A 19,184-nucleotide genomic window follows, 5' to 3' on the forward strand; every position below is an offset into this window, starting at 1 on the left:
CAAAAATAAAATTAAAAAAAAATAATAATAAAATAAAATAAAATAAAATTTAAAAATTAAAAAAAATTTTTAATAAAATTGAGATATAACTGACATAAAACACTACGTGAGTTTAAGGGACACAACAGGTTGATTTGATACACTTCTATAAAGAGATCCTACACTAATCAGAGCATCTTTACAAGTTGAATTAAAACTAGTGATGGAAAAACAATCTAATAAGTTATCTTCTGGGCTTTGGTAAAGTATAATTTTCTTTCAAAAAAAAAAAAAAAGAACAACTGTCTTTCAATGTTTCACTTCAAAAAGGTCTCCAACTTGTAGACTGGGGTCTACATGAAGATCTTACCTCCTAGGTAAGACTAGACAACCATCAAATCACTGAAGATACTGTCTTCTCTCTGAGGTTGGAAAGGCTTTCCTCTCTCCTCTAATCCCATACATATCAGCACATCTCCCTGCGCTCCCACAGTCATAGTTCACTACAAACACCCCCAAAAGGCTATGCTTTTCACACACGGGCAAAAACAAACAAACAAACACAAAACAAAACAATACAAAACAAAAAACATTTTCAATGCCCTCTTCAAAAAGGGAGACCAAAAGGGGAACCCCAAGGTATACTAGAAGTAAAATATTTAAAAGGATTTCAAAAACCTAATGGTGACATATTAATTAGGCAAAGGAAAAAATATAATCTGGATAGTTGTCAAAAGGGATGCTGATAAAATTCACAATCCACGTCTCACAAAGATATCCAGTAAAAGAGCAATATAGGAGCACACTGTTGATGTAAGCAAGCTCTATCAAAAATTAATGAATACTTGGGTCACTAGTAGTATCCTCATTATCGTAAGGAACAAGTCGAGCGTGCCACTGGCACTCTCATTATTTCACATTGTTCTGAAGGTTCTAGTCAGCACACTAGAACAAAAACCAGAAATTATGACATAAGTACTAGGATTATCATTATCTGCATAATGATACATCTCAAACTCCAAACTGCCTACCTGGAAACATCAAGAAACCAATTAAAAAGCTGTTGGAACCAGTATATGAAAATTCAGGTATTAAGTAAATATTCAACAATAACCAGCTTTTAAATAAACCAACAACAAATACATTCTTTAGAAAATATAATAGAAAAAAGATCTACTTACAATAGAAATAATAACAATAAACAACACAGAATTAATTTTAAAAAATGGAAGATTTATAAGAAACCTATTAAATTACCAAGGAACATAAAAGAGGATTTGAATAAATGGAGAAACATACAGTTCTTGGAATGGAAATATTAAATAGTATAAATTAATCCTAACTTAATATACTAATTTAAAGCAATCTCATTCACATTCCCAGAAAGATCTGGGGGGTGAAGAAGGAAAACATGGCTCCCTCCCCATAATTACTTTTCCAACACCTCCACTCTCCCCAGAGCCTCCCTCACTTTCAGGCTAATACACGCCCTCCTCCACTAACACTTCAGCAACAGCGTGCTCCTAAGAGTGACCTCTCTGCACGATTCTGGATGCCATTCAAACCGTTTACCACTCTGAAGAGTGACCTTCTATACACAGAAATATTTACTCCTGTAAAATTTTCATTTAAAAAGAGAATAACCTTGGGCGCCTGGGTGGCTCAGCGGGTTAAGTGTCCAACTTCGGCTCAGGTCATGATCTCACAGTTCCTGAGGCTGAGCCCTGCTTTGGGCTCCATGCTGGCGGAGCCTGGAGCCTGGAGCCTGCTTTGGATTCTGTGTCTCCCTATCTCTCCGCCCCTCCCCCACTTGCAGTTCATGTCTCTCTCTCTCTCTCTCTCCCTCTCTCTCTCTCTCAATCTCTCTCTCTCTCTCTCTCTCTCTTTCTCTCTCAAAAGTAAATAAACATTAGAAAAAAGGGAAAGGAAAGGAAAGGAAAGGAAAGGAAAGGAAAGGAAAGGAAAGGAAAGAAAAAGAAAGAAAAGAAAAGAAAAGAAAAGAAAAGAAAAGAAAAGAAAAGAGGGGCGCCTGGGTGGCGCAGTCGGTTAAGCGTCCGACTTCAGCCAGGTCACGATCTTGCGGTCCGTGAGTTCGAGCCCCGCGTCAGGCTCTGGGCTGATGGCTCAGAGCCTGGAGCCTGTTTCCGATTCTGTGTCTCCCTCTCTCTCTGCCCCTCCCCCATTCATGCTCTGTTTCCGATTCTGTGTCTCCCTCTCTCTCTGCCCCTCCCCCATTCATGCTCTGTCTCTCTCTGTCCCCAAAAAAATAAATGTTGAAAGAAAAAAAAAAAAAATTAAAAAAAAAAAAAAGAAAAGAAAAGAAAAGAAAAAGAAAAGAAAAAAATCTAAAGAAGAGAATATCCTTAACATTAACAGTACCTCAAAGGCCCTTCATGGCCTGGCCCTTCCTTACCTCTGTAGCCTCATCTTGTACATGGCTCTTCTCCACTCTCTGCAATCTAGCCCCAGAGGCTCCCTCTCAGTCTCCTGGAAAGAACCAGGCTGTCCCCTGCCACTGGCTGTTGTGCAGGTTGTTTCCTCTGAACCTTTCACCCAAATTGCTTCCTGCTACTCTTCTCTTGGCTCAGTCACTGCTTCCTCAGGGAAGCCCCGCCCGACCTCTCTCTAGTTCAAAGTGCCCTTTAAAATATTCTAAAATCAATGCATACCTCTCCTTCATAGTCCTTCTAAAAACTGTTCACCTTTGTGTGTGTGACCACCTGGCCCCCAGATATCAGGCTCTAAAAGAACAAGGACTTTCTTTCCTTGCTATGGTACCCCCAGTTTTCAGTACAGTGCATGGCATACAGGAAGCATTCAATAAATTTCAAATGAATTAATGAATAGATAGGTGCTCACATGATAAAACTGAAATAATCAATGACATTCTGAAATTGTCCTGGAAAAGGAATGCAAGACGAAGAAACAATACAGAAAAAGTTCAGGATCACACATAGGATAAATAAAAATCAGATACATAGTGATGTTGGCTTCTGCACCAGCATTTGTTTAGTTAATGGTGTTAGACCAAATGGCTATTTAAAAATGAAAGTACATTTTTATTTCACACCACACATAACTTGCGATGGATTAAATATTTAAAGGTAAAACAAGAAAACTCAAAAGTCTGGAAGAAAATAGAAACAAATATTTATGTAAGCTTGGGAAGGGCAGACAGACTTAAGTGTGACGGGACTAAGGGGGAAAAGACTATTAAAAAAAAACTAGTTAAAAACTGTCTCTATGATAATTTAAATCTTCTAAACATTAAATAATTACATGAATGAAAATAAAAGGGAAACAAACTAAAAACAAATATTTCCAATATGTGAAAGAGTTTAACTCTTAATACATAAAGAATTCATAAATAGTAAGGAAAATAGCAACAGAGAAAAAATACAGATATAATTTTAAAATGTAAATCACACAGACAAATATGTTCAATCTCAGTAATAATAAAAGGAGCACTAATCAAAGCAGCTTGGTGCCATTATTTACCTACTAACATTGGTAGATTTTAAAGAAGACTTTTTTTAAAGAAGTATTGATAGGGTATGGGTCAACAGGCACACAAATAAACACTGAAAGTCAGAGAAGAAATTTGCATGTCTTCTGGTAAGGCAATCTGTCAAGGTACACAACATTTCTTAAAATTCTGCAGGCTCTTTGACTCAGGAATTCCACTTCTGGGAATTTAAGGAAATTATCATGGATGGAAGCAAAGCTATAGCGACTAGGATGGTCGTTGAAATAGCAATGAATCAATCAATCAGTAAATCAACTAACTGCTCAAGAACAGGGAATAGACTGAATTGTGGCATACTCATATTGGAATACGATCTAGCCATTTAAAATCATGCAGACAAACATGTAATGACATAAAAAAAACATTCATGATAAACTGCTGAGTGAAACAGGATCAGGTTATAAAACACTGAATAGTGTATGATCCCATGTTTCAAATGGGAACATGTTGAAAATTCACTGTGAGACAAAAATAAATCCTTTTGCAACTCACTTTACAATATAATTTACATATAAGCTCAGGTAGCCAAGGAGATTAATCCTTCCTCATAATACTAAGATCTAGTAGAAATAAAAATTTACTTACTCTTCCAATTTCTGCAGTCCAAGAAACAACAATGGTGTTTGGTACTGTTGTGGACAATCGGACAAGTGAGGTGATATTAATTGGTCGGCTGGGTCGCTTTGGTTCCACACCATTTTTTGTAGGTGGAAGATAACCCTAAGAATAAAATGTAATTTATTTCTACTTATTTCCACAATCATTTCCACTTCTATTCCTAAAACAAGCTAAAAAACCCCACAAACTACGTATTAGAAAATATGAATATTTTCATTAAAGAGTAGAGAAGCAAACATTTACAAGAGTTTACATTAACCCTGTCATCTCATTCTATAGTAAGCCAGAGAAAAATACTAGCGATAGAACTTAAAAATGTCTAAAACTTAAGAATCAGGATGAATTCATTAAGAGCTCAGATAAGGGTATAAAGAATGTCTTAAAGGTAACCGAAAACATCCCCCCCCACAGCATTCTTCCTCTGTTCTACTGTAGGCTTCCAGATTCACATGAGTGCCGCTGAGGTTTTGTTGCAACAATTTCTTGTCCCCTCAAATCCAGAATAACACTAAAGTTACCACACCCAACTCCACCTCCTCAACTTGGTCTCCACAGCTAATGTCACAGCTGTTAATTGTACACAGTTGGTACAAGTGTTTCACTCAGTCACATGAATATATATCCAAACTAAGGATGTTTTCTTAATGAAAAACTATGATTTAACGACAGCTGTCATGACTTACGCATGCTATGCTGGCAATGCATTTAAAAAATAACTTTTAGGACTTACTGGAAGGCTGCAAGGTTTTGTATTCACTTTCACACAAAGATTGGGTGGGAAGTGATCTTCTTGTGGACAACTGGTTTCTGATAAACAAAACCTAAACAATAAAGGACAAGTTTAACTTCCATTTTCTTAAAGGATAACCTCAATATTTCTGTTCAATAGCTAATCTAAAAGGCTGTCAAACTTAACAACAATAAAAACTACTTAACGCTAGACATTTCACATATTTAAACAAATTGAAAGTAAATAATTCTGTCAATGTAAAGTTTCAGTGATCACGACTATCAACCTGTAGTTGTCTTCCTAATATTTCCAATCATTTGCTTAAGCATGTTCTAAAGAGGAAAAAAAAAAAGAAAAAGCTCGGTAGTGGAATAAATTTAAGATATTCTGAATCAAAAAATTAAATTAAGTTTCCTTAATATAGACTTCTCAGAGCTAGGGTAACATACACTGTAACTTTCTAGGAGGGAGATACAATACACAGTATTCCCAAATTTATCTTTTTGTTTTGGTTCTTAGCAGAGCATACTGAAAAGGCTGTAAGTCCATCCCAGGACCAAATTCTATCCACTAAGCCAAGGTACTCCATTATTCCCTGAAAACTAAAGATGTTGAAAAATAGCATTATCATTTAAAATACTATTTTAGATACTCACGAAAACATTTATTTCTAAATTAAATGCATAATCTTTTGGCAAAACTATAGAGGGCTACATAATTTGTAAATTCTCATTCTGTTCACGTTTGTACAGATAAAGAAATAAATTGTTAATTTGCTATTTAAGACATCTTAATAACTTCCTTATTCCCAATATACAACTGAGGCTCATCCCACCTTTACAGAACGTTCACAGCATCTGTGAGTTATATGTCAAGAAGAACCCTATCTGAATTCTGTGACATATTCATCCTGCACAAACATCTTCCCTCAACATCTGTGGTGTAGGGTCTTGACCTGCCGGCTGTAGAATCTGTGTGTAGGAAGATCCACAAATTGGGACAATTTTCTGTGTACATATATATGTTCATCTTTATGAATAAACAATCTGGAGCTTCCATCGGATTCTCAAAGGGATAAGGGATCCATGAAAGGGTTAAATATTACTGATCTACAAAGATTTTCTTGAAATATACAGAGCTACAAAGATGAAAATACAGAGATGTCAAAGCTCACATGATCATCTCCAACCCCGTGAAAACCTAAAGGAGGTTCTTTATATTGCAACAGTAAGAGTATGCCACAAAGTTTTTAATAAATTATTCCAATGCAGTGATAAATTTAAAACATGGACCTTGGCTGCCTGAAGCTATAGGAGAAGAAAGATTTATGACAAGTTGACTCCTACTATTCATTTAAGTAAAAGGTGAAAATCTAAGCCACCCTAACAAGCCAAAGGGAAAAGAAGAAAAAAGGGGGAATAGAAGAAAATTTCTGTGAAGTTCATGGGGGTGGGGAGGGAAAACAGACATAAATGAAAACAGACTAGGAATCTAATAGAGAAAACACTGACCCTAATCTAATAGAGAAAACACTGACCCTAAATTATTTTCATGCTTTAGATAAAAATTTATAATTAGGATGGCAGATAGGTATATACTCCCAACTTAAATAATACACTGGGATGGATTATAGATGTAGTAATGGGGGTATGGGAGTAAGGATGAAAAATAACCATTTTATCAAAACACAAAGAACCACCTAACAATTACCAAATATAATACAAAATGGTTCCTTTCTTTTTTTTCAAGTTCTGGAGATATATTTGAATTGAAAATGGCTAAACCATTTTTTTAACCCTCAAGATTCCCTTGGAATCTCTGAAATAGAGTTGATCTATCTTAGAAAGAAAACCTTCCTTTGGAATGTGAACCACAGCTGCTGCTGCATTAAAGAATGCATGTATACTAATATAAAATACTGAGGACAGGAACTAGATCTCTTGTTCTAGAGCTATGGTTTTCAAACTTTATTTTAGTCTTGGGACTCTTTCTCCAAGTGAAAAACCAACCCACACATCAAACATGCAAAATAGATCAAAGCTCAAAGCAGCACTACTTGGGCTCAGAGTATGTGTGGGGTGGGGGCAGTCACAATATAGACCCCTCAGGGTAGCTCCAAGCTTGTTTAAAGACCACTGTTTTCAACGATAATGTCACATTATCAGTATGAACAAAACAGAAAACTGTTGATGCAGGAAGTAAGCAAGATAAGAGCAATATAGAATTATGATGGCATCATATTTTAGTCCTTTAATTTATTCAGTCATTACCACGTTCTGCTCCTGAGAGAGGATAAAGTACCTTTTACACAGGAACATCTTTGTCAGTGCCTTCTAAAATCAAGACTTCAACCTCCCTTCTGCTTTCTCACTTGTTTTCAGCACCCTATTTTTAAATCACGATCAGAGGTTTTCATATTGTTCTGTGAAGCACTGAGCAGGTGCTTTAGCCTCTTTTCTGACCTCCTAATGTAGCTATAATTTGTACATACAACTTAGGATCCAGTTATTGAGATGAGGCTATCTGTTTGACTTATCCTTCCCACTTTAGGCAAAACAGCTTATTGAGGAAAACAACTGTCTTGTTATATCCTCTTTATTCCTATTGCAACAAGAACAGTTTGGGGCAGTTAGTTTCCCACATGGATAGTCATGGAGTAAAAAGAGTACCAGAAGATGGTTTATATAAGACAGAGAGACATTAACATAGAAGAATTCTTAGATAGCCTTAGAAGAAACGAGCTAAGAAAAGAAGCTGAATAAGGAGAAACTGTGAAGCCATGTTGGAAAATTTTCCATTCCTCTTTGCAAAACTATCAAGAGATGTCTAGAATAGACTGCTTTTAAATTAATGATTTAAAATACAGGATGAAGCAAATTAGACTGTTTTGGTTTTTGTTAGTCCGTAACTATACACTTAACCTAAGTACTAGTGTTTTTTTTTTTTAATTTAATGTTTTCTTTTACTTTTGAAAGAGAGAGAGAGAGAGAGAGAGAGAGAGAGAGAGAGAGAGAGAGAGAGAGAGAGGCAGAGAGAGAGGGAGACACAGATCTGAAGCAGGGTCCAGGCTCCAAGCTGTCAGCACAGAGCCTGATGCGGGGCTCGAACTCACAAACCATGAGATCATGACCTGAGCCAAAGTCGGATGCTTAACCACCTGAGCCGCCCAGGCGCCCCATTACTAGTTCTCTATTTAGAGTAGTTTGTCATCCATATAGGTAAGGCCTTTGTACTTTCATAAAAGTGTAGTTCTAAAGAGCTGACACTATCATCATTTAAAGGTATCATTAGCTGAAGCTTCTCAACCAACTGAAGGCACACAAAATGGAGAAATGTGATTAGAAGTATGGCACATGACTTGCTATATTAAAATCTAAACTGGATAAAAATTAGGATATTTCATAACAGGAGAAGGTCTTACCTCATCCAAACATTTAAACCCAATACTTTCAATATACTTATTGAAAATGACACAATTTTTTAAACAACCTTTAAGGAATATTAACTTTTAATACTATACTATAGTCAATACTGTACCTTAACTGGACCTGCACTGTGAAGTCACATTTGGTCCCAGAAATATCCCTATAAAAGACAGGGTAAGAACTACAATTATTTTTAAAATATGCACATGAAAGCTGATTCAAAGATACTGTTACTCCAGAAGTTTTTCAAATTATCAGAGCTCTAAGTGTTCTTAGGATAACTAACACCATTATAGTATTTTCAATACTAATATTTGCATGACACTAATACTCACCCAATACACTGTTTTTAAAAATCACTTATTATAGCCATTACTGGTTGCAAAGGCCAAACTGCAAGTTATACTTGAAGAGAACTTACATGGAACTACTGATTTGCTGCACTTGTTGTGGTGTCAATGCAAATGCAAAACAGGTTTCTCGAAAGCGCTGACTGTTGTCTGATGCTAAAGAAGAAAAGAATCATACTTTTAATCATCTTCAAATTCTTCAATAGAGAGCACAACAGCCAGAAAAAAACAGAAACAACCTCAATCACTCATATGACTTTAATTAATTGGAATGTATTCTAGAGTCTGGATAACGAGGCAATTAAACCACTGAAAAATCAGAAATATGCCAGTTGTAACATAACAGAAATGAGCCCCAAAATGGCTAATTCCAAAAGCCATATCAAGATTCAAATTCAGAAAATACATAATCAAAGAAACACTAAGAGAAAAGTACCTAATCATATAAATGTTTCCATCTAAAAAGCACACTTGTGTAAAAACACATCAGTATTAGTTTTATTTAAAATAGAAAAGTATAAAGCCATTTAAAGATACATGGTTTCTGAGCTAAGTAACAAATATACATACCTGTACAGGTGAGGTGACATTTGGTCTTTAAGGCAAAATCAGAATTTTATCATCTCCTGTCTAATTATACCATGCAAGTGTTTTACAGTAAATACCACAAGTAGTTTCTCCTAAGCTTAGATGCTCTAACTTCAAAATTTGGCTGTGGTCACTATCTCAAAGAAGGAAAGAGCTACAAAAAGAGGGGAAGGAAGGGAAGGAAGAGAAGAGAGGGAGGGGAAGGGAAGTAGGGAGAGAAAAGAGCAGGAGAGCAAGCAAGCAAGGACAGTCTGTGTGAGAGCAGGGACTCCTACAGTACGTGCTGTGAGCAGCAAGGGTCCTCCTGGCTTAGACCAGTTTTAGATAGATTTTAAAAATCAGCACTAATGTCTCCTCAGTGCTTGGCACAAAGAAGCAACCATTGACTGCCGAATGAATAAAAGAATATGAAAATTTTTAAATGTCAGATTAAACTATTTAAACTATACTTTGAAGGGTAATCTTCTAGGACAAAAGGCTCACTAAAAGCTATTACCAAGGAAATCCTGGCCTGTGGGCCACTTAAACCCATGCAGAAAAAGGAGCTGAACTGGCCATCTCTTGTTTAAACTGGGTTTGATTCTACTTGCAAGCAACACTTCCTCTACAATTACCACCAAACTGCAGTATGTCATGCTGAAAAATCTGTACAAATGCATCACGATGAGAAAAAAAATGGAAAAGATCACTGCTGATCTACAATTTCATCTCAATATAGAACTATCTTTTAAAGGCCAGATTTGCATTTCTGCTTTCTGTGATCTGGGAAGGTTTTTTCTTAAATAATCTATCCCCAAGAAAGAGTTATTAACCAGAAAGTTATCTTGATTGTGAGGCACCAACCTGGCAAATGGCTGATAACCAAGGACAAGAATGCAGAAAAGCACAGTTTCCTCTGTCAAACAATGCAAGTAACTCCTTTGCTTCTTAAAGAATGTATCTCTATGCAGATTTTAGTCCAGTGGGCTTAGCCTAATATAGATTTCTGGCTCCATTCTAAAATAGCCCTAAAATAATTTCCCAAGTACAAAAATTCGTATTTCTCTTTAGGCAAAATTTCAGATTCATTTTAGAATAAATGAGTACAGTAAGTTTTGGACACACACATGCAGATTTAGATAGAGAAGACATGACTGAAATAAAGAGGCAGTTTCTTGTGCCTCACATGGAAATGAGATTTATTGCTTAGTGATAACTCCCATTTACAAACTCTTTTTAGACTGTAATATTCATGAGGTTATTAGTATTTATCTGGAAAAGCATCATTCATCTATGTAGTTTTCAGGCTTAATTTCTATAAAGAATGCCAGTGAAGAATTTATAGTTTTGGTCTCAGGTAACAGATTACCTCAAAAACTTTTCTGAAAGTCAATTAAGCTTTATTATCACCTTTATAAAAGCTCAGGCTACACAGAATCACAGAATCTTCATCCTGGAAAAGGAGTCTAACATATCTTCCAAAGCAATGACCGCCAATGTTGGGGGTACACATCTCAAAAGGTACACAAGACAATCCACAAGGATACAAGAAAAGTATCTACCTAACTATAAAACGTAAGTTTTAAAAAGTTGAGATTTTACAAGAAATCTCAAATCTAATTTACACAATACCTAAAATTGTATGTAAAATCTTACCTTTTTTTTACTTCTATTTTTGTTTTATAACAAATACAATATAATATGATAGTTTAAAAGATGTAACATATGTATATACTAAATTATTCTACTGGGGGGGGTGCATATGATCACATAAGTTTGCAGACTACCCATCTAGAGTTCAACCTTCCTTTCAACCCTTCCTCACACTCTGAATCATTTTAGAGGGGGAGGAAGAGTGGCCATTACCTTGTCAGGCAGAAGATAGCCGGTATTAATAGTTTAACTGTAAGAAAGTGTGCAGCCCTATAGAGAGTAGCAAAACTTAGTGGAAAAAGAGGAGATCACAGATTTGGATTCCAAACTGGTTTTGCCACTTACTTGCCATATAACCTTCGGTTCTTATCCAATACTCTCCGATATTTAAACGTAAACATGCACATACACACAGAACCTCATAGGGTTATTTTGAAGAATATAAATGAGGTAAGGTATTTAAAACAATCAACAATGTCCTTTTCTATCCGCTTTCCTCCTTATGCCCTTATACAGAGTCAAAATACATAATGTTTTAATTTCTACTCATCGCTGTCATACACCATATTCAGGGACAGCCCATCTTCAAATATTTTAGATGGCATTAATAAGCCCCTCTTTCTCCACTCTTCCCACTGTATTTCAGGGGAGATTACAAAATTAGTCACCATCCTGATCCTCTGGCCATACTCCAGGTTGTCACACCCTTAAAGCAACAGCAAGAACTGGACATACTCTGTCATAATATATACTATTTATTCAAAATATCTGCTGTTACTCTGTACTGGCCCATCCCATGGGAGGATTATTCCAGCACCACTGACATTAGCCTTGGCCAATGAAATGTGAGTGGAAGTGTACCACTTCTGGGCAGACTTTTATAGGTTATCCTTTGGTTTCATCATCTTTCCTTCCAGGTCACCCTGACTGTAGAGTGAGAAGAACATAAAGGAGAGCCACAGCCAATCTGCAGCTAATAAGTAACATAGGCAGATATGAACCTTACTCATTTGCCACTGAGATTTATGGTTGCTTATAAGCTGAATGATACATTATTCCAAATGTGATGTGACTAGAAGAGCATTTTTATCAACAACTACCATCTACTATTATTAATCTACACAATAATCATGAAGAAAAGGTATCCACTCCTTTGTCAGATTTAGAAAGTGAGGTTCAAAGTAGTTATGTCAAGGCCTCATACCAGGTAAGAAGCAGCAGGATTGGAACTCAAATCTAAACATCTCCAAAGCCTTCTCATAATACAGGTCCATTAGCTCCCCTGATCTGGGTGGTATAATTCTCTTAATGCAACCTAGCGTTATATGGATCACAGAAAATAGGAAAAGAATGACCCACTATCCCTTCATCATAACTGCTTATCATTTTTACATATTTCCTTCTAGTCATTTTTATATTGAATTGCATACACAATTTGAAAGCTCACTTTTAAAAAATTATCCTTATCACATTTTTCAATTATAATCTCTATTGCCATATTTTAATTATTGCATTGTATTCTATGGGGTATAATGAAAATTTTAATTACTCCCTTGATTAGCTATTTACGTTGTTTCTAATCTTTCACTGTTTGAAACAACTCTGTGAACATCTTTGGGCTCATACCTTTGTTGTTTGAAAGGTGGGGTAGCTATTACTTTCTTTGGATCAATTCCTAGATGTGGCATTTCTGGGTCAAAAAGTATAAAGATGTTTATAAATCTTGACATACTGTGAAAGTGGTTTTCAAATGGTTATAACATTATATATAAGACCACCAGCAATTTATGCATCTACTAATCACACTCTACCCTGGCCTGCACGGGAGTTGTGCTAACTCAATGCGGGGGGGGGGGGGGGGACCATAGTAACTCCTTAGTAGTTTAATGTGCATTAAAGAGTTTTTCCCTCTTTGTTTTTGCTTATTTTCCAATTTAGTTTATTGTCCAATCTTGTCCTTCACCCATTTTTATATCTGCATAGGGGTTTCATACATAGGAACATTAATCTTTGGAAATTTGCTGCAAAAATTTTCCCCAGTCTGCTATATTTTTTTCATTTGGCTACATTTTTGGAGGATATAAAAGTTGAACTTTTATGTAGTCTAATCTGTCAACCATATCCTTTGCAAATTCTAATTATTCCCCTTCTAAGTTTCAATCAACATACAATTCAATTCTTTGGCTTTTTGTTTCTATGTAATTATTAATCCATCTGGAACTTATTTTAGTATGTGGTATTTTTAAAAATCTAAATTTCTGTTACTCCAACAGTTATACTAACACCATGTGTTAAATAATCCTTCCCTTCCCTGTGGATATGTGTGCTTCCTTTCTCATATATTAAATCCTTATATCCAATATGTTCCGTTTCTGGGCTATTTTCCCACTGGTCTTTTTTATCCTGGTGCTATTTTTTAAGTATTATAGATTCATTGGGTTTTGGTATCTTACAGTTAGATTTCTCTAACTGTAGGAAACAGTTCTACATAGATTGTTTCAAAATCAAACATTTAAGGGGCGCCTGGGTGGCGCAGTCGGTTAAGCGTCCGACTTCAGCCAGGTCACGATCTCGCGGTCCGTGAGCTCGAGCCCCGCGTCAGGCTCTGGGCTGATGGCTCGGAGCCTGGAGCCTGTTTCCGATTCTGTGTCTCCCTCTCTCTCTGCCCCTCCCCCGTTCATGCTCTGTCTCTCTGTCCCAAAAATAAATAAAAATGTTAAAAAAAAATTAAAAAAAAAATCAAACATTTAAAAAGGAATACAAGCTCTAAGAAATTCTCCCCACCAAAAAAAAAATTAAAAAGAAGGGAGTACATCTCAAATCATTCTATGAGGTCAGTATTACTACAGTACCAAAACAAGCCAAAAATACTGTAAGATAATTACCAATACCTCACGTAAGCATAAACACAAACATTCTCAGCATAACTTTAGCATATCAAATCCAACTATATGTTAAAAAAGGATAGTACACTGCAACCAAGTAAGATTTCTCCTAGGAATACAGGAACCAATGTTCAACATTCAAGTCACTACATTAACTAAGAAATACCGTATTGTCATTTTAATAGACATAGGAAATATATTTGACAAAAATTCAACATCCATTCTGGATTCAAAAAACAAACTCTGGGCAAACCAGGCATAGAAGTGAACTTCCTCAACCCAATAAAGGATTCTTATGAAAAACTTATAGCTAACATTATACCTAAAGGTGAAAAACTAAATACTATCCCTAAAAAATTAGAAACAAGGTAATGATAACCACTCATCACTTCTATTCAACAATGTACTAGAGGTTCTTGCTAGGGCAACAGGGCAAGAAAAAGAAATTTTAAAAAATCAAGATTGGAAAGTAAGTAAAACGATCTATCACAGACAATACATGATGACCTATGTACATAGGTCTATAAAAAGCCATTAGAAAAGTGAATTCAGTGGGCAAAGATGATACACCAAAAAATCTGTTGTATTCTATGTACTAGGAATTGAAATCTTAAAAACATATTTATAATAGCATCCCTTCAAAATGAAATACTTAAGGACAAATATCACAAAGAGGTACAAGGCCTTTCAAAATGCCAAACACTGCTCAGAGAAATTAAGTACCCAAATAAATGAAGAGATATACAGTGTTTGTGGATCAGAAGATTCAGTGCTATTAAGCTATCAGTTGTTACCAAACTGATCAGTAGATTCAATATAATGCAATTAAAATCCTAGCTAGATTGGGGGCGGAGAGGGGACAGTAACTGACAAGGTGCTTGCTTCTAAAACTCACTTGGAAATGCAAAGGACCTAGAAGAACCAAACCACTTTGAAGAAGGAGGCTGAAAGTCTAACAATAGTTGATTTCAAGACATTATAAAGCTACAGCAATTAAGACAATATGATGTTGGTGTCCAGACAGTATAAAAATAGATCTATGGAACAGAACAGAGTCTCAAAGTACACCCACATATATAGAGAGAATTAATTTTTGACAAAGGTACAAAGGTAATTTAGTTGAAAAAGAAGTCTTATCGATGAATGATGCTGGAACAACTGGACACCATGTATGCAGGAGAAAAGGGGGCTTCAAATAATATAGTACACCATATATAAAAATTAATTCAAAATAGGTCTTAAGTGACATCATGGAGGAACATCCAGGGGTTAGTCCCTCCTCTAATATAACCATTAAGCTGGGGGAAAGAAATCTATCAGAACCAATGATTTCAGAAATCTGGAACCTGATGAGACACTTACAGCAACCACGGGAGTGTTTGATAAAACAAGATTGCTGAAATTTGCTAAGAGAGCGGTGTGAGTGATCTAGCAACTATCCCCCCACCATCTCTGGGACTCACTGGGCTGTGGGAACCATGACCTGAGTTCTTGGAGAGGCTGGCTGGGCTCATACGAACAGTAAGAACCTAGCCCTCCAAAAATGTGGGGTTGTGCATCTTGTGTGGTCTGGTGGTTCTCTGAGGGACCAGAGTAGATATTTCTCTTTGTTTCAAGACCTGCTCTAGGTTCAGCAGCTTCCCCACCAGCATCTAACAGAAGATTTAAAGAGATGTACACACTTTGGTTTTTTTTTTTTAGATCCAGACATCTGGAGAAATCTCTGTCAGATCACAAGCTGACTAAAGACACAATGGAACAGAAAATTCACCAACCATACACAACAAGGAATAGAGACTTTACAGAAATAGTGTAGAAAAGTCACTGTACAAAACAGACAGCTGCACCCCCCGTCAACAAGTAACAAAAGCAATCACTGAAGAGAGGGAGAATCTGATTTCCAGTTAGCATATTAAAATACTCAAAACAGCTAGTTCTCCACAAAAAATTGTAAGGATTGACATAGAGAATAACTGAATACAATTGAGAGCCCAGAAACAAACCCTCACATCTATGGTCAACTGATTTTCTACAAGCATGCTAAGACTACTGAACGGGGAAAGAAGAGTCTCTTAAAAAATGATAGGAAAACTGGTTATACACAAGAAGAATGATGTTAGACCCCTACCTTACATCATATACAAAATTTAACTCAAATTGGATCAAAGACAAATATATTTATTAGGTAACAAGTACATATTTTGTTTGTTCTATATTAATATAGAATAATTATATTTCATTAATAAATACATATTTACTGTATAAATGTTTCACAAATATTTATTATCTATTATATTTAAAGAGCTAAAATATAAAAATTTTAGAAGGAAACAATCTTCACGACGTTGGATTTTGCAATGGTTTCTTTAAACACGACAACAAAAGTACAGGCAAAAGAATAAATAAACTGAACACCATTAAAATGAAAAATGCGCATCAAAAGACATAAAAAGAGTTAAAAGACGACACACAGAATGGAAGAAAATATGAGCAATCATATATCTGATAATGGTTTAATATCTAGAATATATGAATAATTCCTAAACAACAAAAATAACCCAACTTAAAAAATGGGCAAAGAATTTGAATAGATACCTCTCTAAAGAATATACACAAAAGGCCAAAGGCACATGAAAAGATGCTCAACATCTTTAGTCTAGGAAGTGCAAATTGAAACCACAATGAGATATACACCTAGTGGAATGTCTAAAATTTTTTTTTTTCCAACGTTTATTTATTTTTGGGACAGAGAGAGACAGAGCATGAACGGGGGAGGGACAGAGAGAGAGGGAGACAGAATCGGAAACAGGCTCCAGGCTCTGAGCCATCAGCCCAGAGCCTGACGCGGGGCTCGAACTCACAGACCGCGAGATCGTGACCTGGCTGAAGTCGGACGCTTAACCGACTGCGCCACCCAGGCGCCCCTAAAATTTTTAAAATGACAACACGAAGTGTTGACAAAGATATAGAGCGAATGGAAAGCTCATACCCTGCCGGCGGGAATGTAAAATGGCCCAACACTTTCAAAAACAGCTTGGGAGCTGCTTAAAAAGTTAAACCTGCGTCTACCATATGACCAATTTATTCCATTCCTAAACAATTTATCCAAGAAAAATATAAGCACATACCCATACAAAAGTTTGAGCCTCAATTGTCATAGCAGCTTTGTTTTCAACAACCAAAAACTAGAGAAACAACCCAAATGCCTATTAATGGGTGAATAAAATGGCTCATCCATATAATGAAATACTACTCAACAATAAAAAGGAATAAACTACTGACACACACAACAACACAGATAAGTCTTAGAATATAATCGTGAGTAAAAGAAGACCAACCTCTCCCCACCAAGTATATAATCCATGATTCCATGACATAAAATTTTAGGAAATGCAAACTGATCTATAGATGTGACATTCATAATATAACAGAAAGCACATCCAATCTAGGGGCAGGGTGAGAACTGAAGGGGTAGCAGGGAAGAATTACTAATGGGATGAGATAAACGTATTAAACTGTACATTTTAAGTATGTACAGCTTATGATATGACAAGGATATTTCAATAAAGTTGTTTAAAAAAGTGACTAAAGCAAAATGGGGAGGGGGGAGGCAGAGGGGGATGGAGATGAACAACAGAACCCTGAAGAACTACCAACATTAAAGCCTCAAGTCAAGGAAGAAGTAGCCAAGAATTCAGAAAGAAAAGCTGGGGGGAATGGTGTCCCTGATACTAAGGAAGGAATTTCAAAGGAAGAGTGGATAGTATTAAATACTCAGAGCTCAGGTAAGATGAGAGTTCAGAAATGGACTTAACAACTATCAAGTCATAAGTGATCTTGGCTGGATGTGTTTCAGGGGAATGGGAGGAGCAAAAGTCAAGAGTGCAATGGGTTCAGGTGTGAATGGTTTGTTAAATCACTGATTTTAACACTTAAATATGAGACCTTCAACTGTTTTCCTATCTGCAATAGGAAATTATATTAATGTCTCAGGGTTTTGCATTAAGTACTATACTATTTTGAGTCACAGTAATTAATCTTGAAGGTCTCCAAAGTTCTGGAATGTACAGTAATTTGAAATTTTTGAAATTTTGCTAAGACTGGAATTTGAATGTTGGTGATACAGGATTAGTGTTTGAGGTAGCACCTCAGCCTCTCAATGTGACATGAGTTATAGTATACTTGTAGTCATTGAAGGTAAAAGAGAAGTCATTCAGATTTTCACTTACTCTATGCTCCAATTTAGAAAAAAGATGAAATGTTCTAGTGGTGCTCATAATTAAGAATACTTACAAAGGTTATGGGGGAATATCTCTTATGAATATTAAGAGCTTAAGGTATTCATGGGAGATTTTCAACAACCTTCCCCCTGTATTAATTACCAAATTTTCATCCGTAAGAAAGAAAAGCATTGCCCACAATAACCAGGATGTAATTATAATTCAAAATACACAAAATGTGCAAAGAAAGTTAGGCTTTAAAATTTCATCTTTTTTTTTTTTTTTTTTTTTACATATTGTTCCACAGAGAGATGAACTAGACTAAGAAGAGAAAGAGGAATCATGTTGCAATTTACATAAACTGAAAACACTGGAAGGTAAAACCTAGATACATAAAATAAACAAGGTTATTGAGATTCTGATGATAGAAACACTGAGCTAGTCTAAGTGGCTGTACTTTCAACTGCTCTAAAAATATTCACTATTCCACCTCACCAGCAGAAAGAAAAGCTAAAAATAGTCATCTTTCTGTTATAGAATATTTCTTGCTGTCTTGGGGAAAGTGAAACTAAAGTACCTATCTACAAATGTCAGCCTTAAAATCTTTAATAAGATCTCTAGTTTATGCAAACAAACAAACAAAAACCTGGACCACTGTAATTTTTGAAAATGGAGCTGAAATGATGTATTTTCAGCATTAGGCTGCTAAGTCAGAAGGTTGCAGAAAATTTATTTCCTCCAATAAAGGCAGATACACTGAATCATCAACAAACACTGCTTTGACTAACTACTTTATCTTTAAAATGGGAGGTTTTTTAAGTAAACAATATTTAATGACATGACAACATAGTCATAAAATATTAAGAGAAAAGACATGTAAAAGAAATATATAGCATAAGCAATATATATATATTCATATACACACACATACATATACATACACACACACAATTTTTTAAATGTTTACTTATTCATTGCAGCGGGGGGGGGGGGGGGGGGGGCGGGGCGGTGTGGGCAGGGAGAGGAGGAGAGAAAGAACTCCAAGCAGGCTCCACACTATCAGCACAGAGCCTGACCCAGGGCTCGAACTCATGAACCCATGAACCGCAAGATCATGACCCGAGGGGAAACAAAGAGTCAGATGCTTAATCGACTGAGCCACCTAGGTGCCCCAATATATTCACTATTGAAAGACCAAATGAGGCACCAAGAGTTGATTTCTTTGTAACTT

General features: G+C 36.0%; 1 protein-coding gene across 6 annotated transcripts in view; it reads right to left on the bottom strand.

The window, feature by feature from the left end:
• Positions 1-19,184, bottom strand: part of PIAS1 (protein inhibitor of activated STAT 1) — a 125,966-nt gene that overhangs the window by 36,781 nt on the left and 70,001 nt on the right. For all 6 annotated transcript variants that reach the window (XM_043554061.1, XM_043554059.1, XM_043554063.1 and 3 more), the window contains exons 3-6: positions 8,700-8,784; positions 8,391-8,438; positions 4,854-4,944; positions 4,091-4,225 (exon numbers count right to left, since the gene is read on the bottom strand). In XM_043554061.1, coding sequence (XP_043409996.1) covers positions 4,091-4,225; positions 4,854-4,944; positions 8,391-8,438; positions 8,700-8,784 — 359 coding nt within the window. The remainder of the gene's footprint in view (positions 1-4,090; positions 4,226-4,853; positions 4,945-8,390; positions 8,439-8,699; positions 8,785-19,184) is intronic.

This window comes from Prionailurus bengalensis, chromosome B3, assembly GCF_016509475.1.
Source record: "Prionailurus bengalensis isolate Pbe53 chromosome B3, Fcat_Pben_1.1_paternal_pri, whole genome shotgun sequence".
Classification (NCBI taxonomy): Eukaryota; Metazoa; Chordata; class Mammalia; order Carnivora; family Felidae; genus Prionailurus; species Prionailurus bengalensis.